This window comes from Natrix helvetica (assembly GCF_964273705.1).
Source record: "Natrix helvetica genome assembly, chromosome: 1".
Lineage (NCBI taxonomy): Eukaryota > Metazoa > Chordata > Lepidosauria > Squamata > Natricidae > Natrix > Natrix helvetica.
This window is the reverse complement of record NC_138548.1, coordinates 88,334,460-88,346,498: the sequence shown is the minus strand read 5'-3', so window position 1 is coordinate 88,346,498 and position 12,039 is coordinate 88,334,460. Positions and strand designations below refer to the sequence as shown.

The 12,039-nt window shown below is 36.7% G+C and overlaps 1 protein-coding gene across 2 annotated transcripts in view; it reads right to left on the bottom strand.

Moving 5' to 3' along the window:
• SLC1A2 (solute carrier family 1 member 2) overlaps positions 1-12,039 on the bottom strand; it is a 121,254-nt gene that overhangs the window by 21,271 nt on the left and 87,944 nt on the right. For both annotated transcript variants that reach the window (XM_081949059.1, XM_081949060.1), the window contains exons 5-7: positions 7,252-7,414; positions 4,217-4,343; positions 1,983-2,216 (exon numbers count right to left, since the gene is read on the bottom strand). In XM_081949059.1, coding sequence (XP_081805185.1) covers positions 1,983-2,216; positions 4,217-4,343; positions 7,252-7,414 — 524 coding nt within the window. The remainder of the gene's footprint in view (positions 1-1,982; positions 2,217-4,216; positions 4,344-7,251; positions 7,415-12,039) is intronic.

Here is a 12,039-nt window from a genome sequence, read left to right as displayed (position 1 = left end):
GTTTACTTATTTTAAAAATTAGGGAAAGCATCTGTCTACATTGATGCGTATTTGTCACACGTAAAATAACTTGAAAATAACATGAATGTGTTTTTATTATATTTTGAAGAAATGTGCAGCTAACTGTCCATTTTCTGAAAAATATTTTCCAGTCTGATGAACCAAGCCTGGCAGATTTGCAGAAATGAAGAACTCTGAGAAACCAAAACAGTCATATTTCATATCTCTATTGTAGCTACCTAAGCAAATATACATGAGACAGAATAGAAAATAGGGCTCAAGGGAAAACATAGAATACAGAATAGGGTTGAAAAGGACCTTAGAGGTCTTCTAATCCAATACCCTGGTCAAGCAAACATATACCATTCCAGACAAATCCAATCTCTTCTTAAAAAGCTCCAGTGATGGAGCACTTATAATTTAATTTAATTTATTAAACTTCTAGACCGCCCCCTCTCCCCGAAGGGACTCGGGGCGGTGTACAAGTACAAATTTAAAAACCATACACTTGATAATATACATAAGTAAAATTGAATTAAATATCCCCTGTACAAATTTATAATTAAAAACTTAAACCTTAAAACCAAACCATAAAATTTAAAAATACAAACTGAGGTGGGAAAGCTGGAATTAGGCCAGGCCGGCTAGATGAAACAGGTGGGTTTTGAGTTTCCGGCGGAAGGAGCGGAGGTCCGTAGTCATTCTAATGTCAGGGGGAAGGTCATTCCAGAGGGTCGGGCCCATCACAGAGAAGGCCCTTCCCCTGGGCGTCGCCCGCTGGCACAGCCTAGTGGACGGCACCCGGAGGAGTCCCTCTCTGTGTGAGCGAATCGGCCGAAGGGATGTATGGGGCAGGATACGATCCTGCAAATAGCTAGGTCCTGTGCCATGGAGCGCTTTGAAGATGATAATCAACACCTTATAAGCTCGGGAAGCAAGCCGTTTTACTGATTTATTGTTTTTACTGACAGAGAATTTCTCCTTAATTCTAGGTTGGATCACTGTTTGATAATTCCATCTGTTACTTATTGTCCTGTCCTCAGCTTTGGAGAATAGAGCTGTCCCCTTTTCTCTGTGACAGCCCCTCAAATATTGGATGACTGTTATGTCATCCCTAGTCCTTGTCTTTGTTTGACTAGCCATACCCAGTTAGAATAGAGTAGAGTAGAATACACTACGATTAGTCACAAAGGACAGAAATAATACACTGAGAATAAAGATAGGGGCTAAGTATTATTTTCTGGACCCAGTACAAACTAGTAGCTCCTATCTACATACACACTGTAATAAGATCTCATGGAGACAGTATCATGAGTCATGAAATAGTTTGTTTTATTTCTGCATTTCTAATTTTGTCCCTATATGCCACTTTTCTAGGCACGCTACAAGTTAATACAGCTTTCAGTCCAAACTTGTGAAGATGATTGGCTGTTTTATGTTCTTGAACTGATACAAATAGGTTTGTCCAGCAAGACTTTGAGGTTGTTGACCCCGTTGTCATTATTATGCACGTATGTATGTACACTTATGTATTTATATGTTTAGTTGTTGGTTTGCACCATATTTGTATCACCCAGTCAATGGTCTCTGGACCCTTCAAAATAAAACGTAACTATGTAAAAGTGACAATCCAGCCACCGTCAACTCCAAAGAAAAAGAAGAGTGTTCAGAGCAATCTAGATCAAAGTACAACAGGTCCAGCCCAATCTCTTTCATCAGTATAAAGTCAGACTGAATCCAGTTTTGGTGGCGAAATTCTTTGACTTCTGCTTTTGGGAAGCTTTTTACCCTAATAAAGCTTTCTGATAGTGTCGGTCTGAAATTGTGCAGCTGACAAGCAATAGCCTTGGAGAAAAATGATTCAGGACACAATTCTTTATCATGATACTGAATCCCCCCCCCCCCCCCAATTTTGGTTAAAAGGTAGTCCTGTGAAAGGAGAGATACATCCCTAGCAAACATCATCATTTTCTATTAAATACCTTGAAGCTGTGCCTAGAGCAGTGATCCATGCTTGAAAGATCCCAGCAAAAAATGAGAAGGGATTTTTTCTCGTAATTACAAAATACAACAGAGGCAAAAAAATCCCTCCATGGATGAGAAGACCTACAATCACGGTTACCATGTACATGCCAAGCTGTCGAGCAACTACTTCCAAATCCTTGATTGCAATGATTTTTCCACAAATGAGGCACGCAATGCCCAATGGAGAATACCTAGAAGAAATAAATTAAAAATGTGGAACAGAATTACAGGTATCAACCTAGTAATAATCAAATGCACTAAAAACAAAACCCAAGAAAGTTTCCCTCTGATAATTAGAATTTCATTTCACTTTCAGACATCTTGAACTTACCCATTCTACTTCAATGTTGCTTATATGCTTGCTAATTATAAAGTCTGTATAATTTTGCCTAATATAATGCTGTGAATGAGAAAATTAAACTCAAAATGTTCAATCTACTTATCTCTTTATATATTCTTTTTGCCCACTTGCATTCTACTAGTATCAGTAGGGAAATATTCACTTTAGATCTTTATAACTAATTATAGAAGAGCAGCTGTGATAGTTTTTGATGGCACTAAAAGATTGTGTCATTTAAAGACTAATGCTTTTATTACAACTTAAGTCAGTCTTCTGGAGGCTGGAATTTCATGAATGCCTTTACATGTCACATCCTCACTATTTTATCATAAACTAAACTGAAACTATGGGTTTACAACTGATCCTTCAATGAAGAATCCTAGTAATCTATAAGCTTCTCAACCATGTTATTTGAATCATGTTTCCAACTCCTTACTGAAATATCCACTGAGGATAATCCTTGCAATCTGGTTTCAAGGAATTTTTATTGAATGTTCAACGTTGTTTTATGTTTTTATGGTGTTTATGAGAGTTTTACAAATCACTAAAGCTGTTGGTAAGTATGGACCATTTCCTCAGATAACAGTCATAAATAACTGGACAGCAAGTATCTTTTAGATATGAAAACAAATAACTTTATCTCCATACAATAAATATTTTGCTTACATAAATAAACAAGATTAATGAGTAAAATCCCTAGAACAGTGACACTAGAAGCTGTAGAATCACTATTAGCAGCTTGGAATGGATCCTAAACAGTATGTGAGATTAACTGTGATGCAAAGATCCAGTTTTGATACAGGAAAAAACTGGAGCATCACACAGTAAATTAAGTGTTAGATTTTGCTGGACCATGACATGAATCAACTGCTATGGACCATTTCTACAGCTTCCCAAAGATGAAGAAGGGATCAGAGCTGAAAAACAACAACCCCAGAGATTCTGTACAATTCAATGCTTCAAAGGCTTCCCCATAAGCAGACATGGCTATGTAACTCAGTTCAAATGCAAATAAATGTAATAAAACCTAGCTACACAATCCTTGAATCTATTCCTTTGTTCTGAGGAGGAAGAGGCGGTGCTACAACACAGCAGCTACCAGATGTGGGTTTTCCATGCTCCTCAGTAAGAGGTACAGCATATGATTTCCTAAATCTTTCTTTGAATTGGAGCAAAGTCAAATTGGATAGATTTTAAATGAAAAGTAGATTGATTTTCCCCCCAATGTATGAACCAAGCTCACAGCTACTAATCATCTTCCAAGATGCTGCTAATCGAGAATGAAGCAAGGAAGAATGAAACAATAGTCTACTAGGATTCTATAATGAACTAAGATGTTGTATAGTGTGGCATGATGTAGCTCTATAGCCCATGTTCACCTTTTATTGAACCCAATCTACCCTTGCACAGACTTTTGTCTGCTTACTTATTGTAAAAAGAAACCATAATTCCTCTCTGTGTTGTTCTCTAAGTGCTTTGTACAATGGAAGAAAAACAAAATTGGAAAGCAGAACCCAAAAAAGACAAAAAGATTGTAGTTTCAATTCAATATAATAAAATACATCAATGCAAACATTTTGGCAGGCTTACAGTATCTGGGTCTCCATGACCTCCAAAATCAAAGGCAGCATGATTTCATCCTCATTAGCTAGGAAGCATGAATGGAAGATGTTATCATCATCATATCCTGCTTGTGAAATTCCTAGATAAATTTGTAGTCCAGACTCCTGGATTATATATGCTTTTGGCTTGACCCAACAAAGTTCTCTGTATTATTACTGATGAAATTCCAAATGATTTCCAAAATAGAACAGGGTTTGGAGTATCTAGAAGATGACGACTTTAACTTACCACATGATCATAATTACTAATTTCATTACAATCTCATTCAAGATGTTGAAGAAATCCACCATCATCTTGGCTTGTTCTCCCATCTTGCCCATTGTGATACCAAACGCAATGAAAAACCCAATGAGGCCTGTCGAAAGAATACTACCGTCAGATTCTTTCATGAAACTTTTCTTAAAATTGTGAACTTTTCTAAAGGAAAATTTTCTGTATTCTTGTACCTCAATTTACAATTAAGACAAATTGTGATTTTTGTAGGGGAAGGGACACAATTAAAAAGGAGAATTGAGACAAAACCAAGATAACGATAGCTCAAACATGTAAGATTTATTTTGATTTTGTATTATCATTGTAATTCCCTCTTTCCCTAAATTTCTAGGTTTTCTTGAACATTCCCTGACCCCTTGGCTTCCTTGGGTCTAAAGGAGATGGGTCAGATGGTCAGTTTCCAGTGCATGGGAGATCATATGGGTTCCAGTAACTGTTATTATTCCCTTGCTTTAATCTTACACAATGGGTTGTTTTTTTAAATGAAACTTCATACTGCAGAATTTTGTAGACTTTGTTATTTTCCACCTGGAATATTCCTATGTTTATTCCAGCACAATAATTTTGTCTTTTTTCCTTAAACAAGTCATACGTTCATAAGATGTTAGTATTATACTGGTTATTGTTAATGATCTGTTTAAAAACACAGATATAATTAGGGAATGTCTTTTAATGGACAGGGATAGCGGAGCACTTCATCTCACTCAAAGCATTCATTGACTATCCTTAGATAAATTCTGAAACTGTGTGTGTGTGTGTGTATTTTCTTGGCAAGGTTTTTCAGAAGTGGTTTGCCACTGCCTCGTTCCTAGGACTGATAGAAAGTTACTGGCTCAAGGTAACCCAGCTAGCTTCAGGCCAAGGTTGGATGAGAACTCACAGTCCCCCTATTTGTAGCTTAATGGCTTAATCACTCCCCAGAAATAAAATATATAGCATATAATTCAATAAACAATATACACCTCTATTGATTTTTCTTAACCATTCAGAGGCATCCTGTATTTCTGACCTTGGTTATGGAAAGTTTGGGTGATGTAGGATTTGAGATACTATTTTGAAGAAATTCAGTCCTAATTAACCAAGCATTCAGAGATTATGGAGTTGAGGGAGTAGCTTTGCTCTGTGGCTCTTAGTCAAGGATCAGTTTAGTTTCTCATCTCATTAACATCCTTGTGAATCTGATGCAGAAGCTCATAAGCATTTGGAGTAGAGTTACAAGAAACTATCTGTGAAACGAATTATTTTCAAATGATACTAAGGTGTCTACAAAATTCCTAAACAATACAAAAACTAAGGATGGAACTGATTCAGTCCTCCCATTGCTCTCTCTGCATTTCTAAATATACTCCAGAAAAATGGGATACTTCTAGAGCAGATCTGGAAATACAGGGAGTTGCAAAGACATTCTATTTTAGGCTTGTTCAAGTTCTTTGTGTTATGTACTGAATTTACATAGTTGTGTTAAGCCTTGCTAAAGTGAAACTAACCTTTAGATGACCCTAACTGTTAGCTCCAACTGTTGAGGGAAACTTAGAATATTCATATTTTGGTGGGGTATTTTATGTATTATGATTGGCTAAGACCCTGTGGGCACAGAGTATAAATGACAGGCAATTCAGTTCCAGTTTTGAGTCAATAAATGTTATTACCCACTACACAATACCTTGCTTAATCTTCATTCTGATGTAACTGAACTGAGTCTTGGTTTCAGAGATATGCAGAATTATTAGCAGAAAAAAATTGTCTAAGAAAGAACATTCTTGGCCTCTATTAGGAGGACCAAAGCTTGAAAATAAGTCTAATCTATTTAGATGTGCTTGAGAATAAATGAAATCCTTTAAGTGGAAACTAGCTAATGTTTCGTCCATTGTAATGTCAGCAACTAATTATCCAATCAGTACAGTGGTGGGTTTTGAATTTTTTTACTACTGGTTCGATCGTGCCCGTGCGCCGCTTCTGCGCATGTGCAAAAGCGTCTGGGCGGTTGGATGAAGTTTCCCGCCGCCACCACTACCGGTTTGCCCAATCCAGGCCGAAACATAGAAACCCACCTCTGAACCAGTAGCCTCAGCCTTAAAAACATCAGCTTTGTCTCTTAGATGCTAGTTAGAAAAAAAAATGATTGGAGCCCAAAGGTCACATTTAGCCTATTCAGATTCCCCTTGGCAGGATTTCACAATATCTGGCCTTTAATCAATACAATAGAAGATACAATAGAATATACATACTTCTTTAAAAAATCACATATTAAGCATAGTTTTGATTCAAATGCCTTCTCGTTAATGGATTTGTGTGATTTACCCAGTTCAGAAGGACTTGTGTGTTCCTTCTGCAATCCTCCTCTTTAATAGCACAGCTGATAACTGACTGCTATTATTCAACACTGTTATTTCTCAGCCCCAATTCCTGCAAATGTGCCTGAACATATTTACAGAAATGGCATCACAACTGATATTCTGATATAAAAAGTTAACATTAAAAATCCAACTTTCTTTTAACTGTGCACTTATATATGCAAAACCAATTCACAGCAATGAATAGGATGTCTTTCCCTTTATATCAGGGGTTTTAAATTGTCAGCCCTTGGGTCGGATGTGTCACGTGCAGGCCACACCCACCCCAGCTCCATGAATGGGAAAAACGTCACGAAACATCACGTGATGGCAATGTGACGACGCGGGTTTGACATCCATGCTCTATACATCTTCACAGGTAATTAGCATGAAATACATGCAACTGCAACTGTTCCTATGTAATTGGGCATTTCTCAAAAATTGAGTGAAACCAATGTGTTTCCTTCCATGAAAATACACCTGAAGGAAGCTTCAAATTAAACTTAAACTGCCTAGATTCAAACTGGCATAAGATAAATACACTGGAATAGATCAAGAATCTATTATGTACATAAACAAATAATTTCGGGGTTTTTTTGAACGACAGAACATGTCTATGAAATAAATGTAATATGTGTCTGAAGAGAAAGAGAATACCTAAGACATTCATTCCATCCTTAAACTCAAGGGCCTTCTTAATAATTAATTGAGGCTCTGGAGTAACTTCTGTTTCATTCACGATGGTAAAGATGGAATCTGTAACATTAGATGGTTCTTCCATTTCTTGCGGCATGAGGACTTTTTTGGTAACTGTTTGAATCTGAAAGAATAAAATGCAGAATGAAAATGCAACTGGGAAATTGCCTTTTAGGCACCGTTTTTCCAACTTCTTACTAAGGCTTACTCTTAAAACATATTCATGGATCTAGCATTGCAAAACACCAATAACTGTCTATTTTATATGCATTTTTAAAAGGCTCCTTTATACAGCTGCTTTATGGTGGGATCTAGAAAACAAAATGAAATAAAGATATCTGATTTCTACACATATTGGAGATATTTCTTCAAACTTGGAGATGCTGCTTTAGAAGAAAATGATACTCATTCCCAAATCAGGTTGGAATTATGTGGTAGCAAATCCGAGTAAAAGAACAACCACTTCCATATTTATTTACAGGGACATCACCCCACAAAATGTTACACTATATTGCCAAAAGTATTCGCTCATCTGCCTTTACTCACATATGAACTTACTGTAAGTGACATCCCATTCCTAATCCATAGGGTTCAATATGATGTCGGTCCACCCTTTGCAGCTATAACCTTTCTGGGAAGGCTGTACACAAGGTTTATGAGTGTGTTTATGGGAATTTGTGACCATTCTTCCAGAAGCGCATTTGTAAGGTCACACACTGATGTTGGACGAGTTTACGTGGCCTACCACTTCGTGGCTGAGTTGCTGTCGTTCCCAAACACTTCCACGTTCTTATAATACAGCTGACAGTTGACTGTGGAATATTTAGGAGTGAGGAAATTTCACAACTGGATTTGTTGCACAGGTGGCATCCTATCACAGTTCCACGCTGGAATTCACTGAGCTCCTGAGAGCGACCCATTCTTTCACAAATGTTTGTAAAAACAGTATACATGCCTAGGTACTTCATTTTATACACCTGTGGCCATGGAAGTGATTGGAACACCTGATTCTGATTATTTGGATGGGTGAGCGAATACTTTTGGAAATATAGTGTATTTGGATAGCTTGCAGAATAAAAGGATCAATATTTTAAATTTATATTTAAAGTATTTTTTTTTAAAGGTAGAAAATTTTATATCTAATATATCCTTGTGTCAATATGGGCATGGAGGTTCTATCAATGGAAACTTTCCAAAAATTTCCAAGTTCTATTTTCTAGGTTCTTCATTGTATAGAAAAACTTCTACCGGATAGCAGATCTTCAGAAGTATTCTCTCTATATCAGAAGAATAGTAAGCACAAAGAGAGAATAGAACTATTGTATAGCAATTCTTTTTTCTTTCTCTCCTGGTTATTTTAGAGTGAGTGAAAGCTAAAATGTCAGTAACATCTTCAATGTGCTTGTGAAATGTGTTCACTACACATTTTATATCCCAAATTCTAGCTAGTACTCCTTGAAATGTTTTAGGACAATATTCAATTTACAGACACTAGAGAGTTTAGTCCCTTTAACTGAACCAGTACAATATATCTGGCAGGTCCCAGGAGGTGTGCCTTCTCTTCCACAATACCTGACATGTGGAGTCCCAGAAGTGACATTAGCTTCATCTCTCTCAACGTTCTACAACTCTTTCAAGTCCTGACTATGTTACCAGACCTCAAGGGACCAGGGAGATTTTGCTATGGCTTCCTGATGGTGGTAAATATCACTCTCTTCTGGCTTACTGTATATGCATTTTTATAGTTATTTTATCTTTGTAACTGCTTTTATGCATGCAGTTTTTTTTTAAATTAGTGCTGTATGCCGTCCAGTGTTACTTTCATATGAGGTGGATGGGTATACAAATAAGATAAATAAATAAATCAAGGTTACATAAGTATTTACTTTGCATTAGTTTTCAAGGAACTCCAAAAGTCTCTGGATACTGTTTATATAATTCATGATGATAAGATGGCAGCCATTTTTGCAGATTTTTATGAATCAGAACATAAACACCATTCTGAGGGCTTCTGAAGACACGGATTCTCCTCTGTTATTGAAGTTTTTCTTCAAGTCTCATTAAAACTACAAATATGTTCATCCCAAAGATGCTTTTTCAGGAGGCAACTGGACTTTCTTGGTTTTTTTATTTTGAAGATGTTTCGCTTCTCATCCAAGAAGCTTCTTCAGCTCTGACAGGATATGGGGAATGGAGGCCTCTTCAGCTCTGACACTTTCCTGAAGAAGCTTCTTGAATGAGAAATGTCTTCAAAAGGAAAAAAACAAGAAAGTCTAGTTGCCTCCTGAAAAAGCACCTTTGGGACAACCATGATCTGGATCACTGAGAATCTCCACAGACTACAAGTATGGTTAAACTGAAAGTGAAAAAGTAGCTTCAAGTTACTCTTGACCTCTTATCAGTACATGGGCATAACTGTGAGAGATGATGCCTACAGAAGAGGAGCTGGTGTGATGTGCTATAGTGAAATGACAAGGAAGAAGAGAGCAGGAAGGTTTCCCAGGAAGGAGGGAGAACATCCCAGAAAGGAGATGAGATGAGATAGCCCAAGATAGCCCAGCCCAGAGATGAATAGGAGACAGAAGAAAAAAGTAAAGCTAGCCACTTCCTAGCATCTTCCATAGCATATCTATATGTTGGGAGAACTAAGGGTTTAGATTCTGACTGTTGGGTGTAAACAAATACAGGTAGTCCTTAACTTACGACCACATTAAATTTATGCTGTTAAATGAGAAATTTGTTAAGTGAGTTTTGCCTCATTTTTATGAATTTTCTTGCCACATTTGTTAAGTGAATCACTGCAGTTGTTAAATTAGTAACATGTTCATTAAATGAATCTGTCTTCCCCATTGACTTTGCTTGTCAGAAGGTTGCAAAAGGTGAACACCAGGACACTGCAACTATCATAAATGTGAACCAGTTGCCAAGCATCTGAATTTGTGATCCTGGGGAGGCTGCAACGGTTGTAACTGTGAAAAATGATTATAAGTCTCCTATTTCAGTGCTATTGTAACTTTGAACAGTCACTAAATGAACTGTTGTAAGTTGAGGACTACTTGTAAAGCACTGCCTGAATTGTTCCACCTTGTTTTTGGACTTAGCAATAAGTATTTTCCTGATAAGAGAGTATAAGCGACTTATAGCTGCTTTCTTTTAGAATGGCTTTCAATTACCCACTCTGGCCTACAACTCTGATATTCTTTGAAGGTGTCCCATCCAATATCCCAAGGGGCCTTCCAGGGCCAGCCAGGCGTTGTTATCTGCTGATACCATAACTAGATTACACCTTCACACATAAGAAATAGGTCAAGGAGCGGCATGTGTCCAGCCTATTTAAAGCATATCATAAAAGAGGTAAGCAAGCTACTGTGGTAACTAAAATGCAAAAGCACACTTGATGTGATATTCACCACAAATGATTTTACTTCTGTAATATTTAAATTACATATCCTTCCGTAAAAAACTTAAGACCCACCTGTTTAACTTTGCTGGCCTGGCCTAACTGTAGCTTTTGTGTCCCTCTAGCCTATATTTTAAATTTTAAATGTTTAGGGATAGATTTTTTAGGTTGTTTTAATTTTTAACTATAACTGTACAGCCTATCATATAATTTGTTTTAATGGGTATTTATAATTATCTAAGTTTGTATATTGTTTTATTGTGGTCTGTACACCGCCCCGAGTCCCTCTGGGGAGAGGGGGCGGTCTATAAATTTAATAAATTAAAATTAATTAAATTAAATAATTAAAATTATTATTATTATTAAAATGAGGATAACTCAAGTCTGGATCCAAAAGTATTTCTAAATCACAAGCAGACCTGGTTAAAAACACGGAGGAGGGGTGGTGGTAGAATGACCTCTATGTAAATGACACCTCAGGAAATACACAACTATAATGAAGAGCACTCCTAAATGTGGTTATTTGTGCCTTGAATTGATCTTTGTTTCAGCATATGCTCCCTCATTCCAAATCTTCTAAACAGCATTCAAAAGAGCAAAGTAGAATCTTCTTTGTCATGTATTACTCAACACTGTATTTTCTCAAAATTCTCAAAAATTTAATGAGCTTTCTTTTGTTTACCAGTTTCTGTTCCTCTGCAGATTTAAAACCGTTACCTTATGCCATGCAAATCAAACTTTTCTCTCCTTTGTAAAACACTTTCAGTTCCTTAAATGTGGTGCCTTCTCGTGGATTGACTCATTTTCTTTTTTGGTAGGATTTGTTTTGCTTTCTGTACTATTGTCACTCTTACTGTTAAGTGTTTGTGCAATTCATTTATTGTTTCAATTTTAATTGTTTGGTGCTTCGAGAATTTATTGTGTGAATACAGATCCATCAGTCAAAGCTGGTGTGCTAGTGGGTTAAAATATCAATAACAGGAATCTGAATAAACCGGAATAGGATAAATAGGAATCTGAATAGTGAAGCAATGAAAGAGTTGAAATGAATAGTTTGGAAGGATAATATAACATTATGAGTAGCAAACAATTTAAAAAAGAAGTGTTGATGCTAATATAGTATAAGAAGCAGCTTGCTTTGCCTCCCACTCAGCCTATTATCTCATTAGGCAGCTTTTCAGGAGCCCAACGGTTTATTCACTTTGTGTCAAATGCAATTAGCTAGAAAGGGGAAGACCAGTTTAGCATTTTAAATGGATACCACTCCTACGCTTTCCCTATACTTCTTTTTTCCACGATTCTGTGAATATGAAAATTGTGCTCCTTAAAATTAGAATTGCTTGAAACTT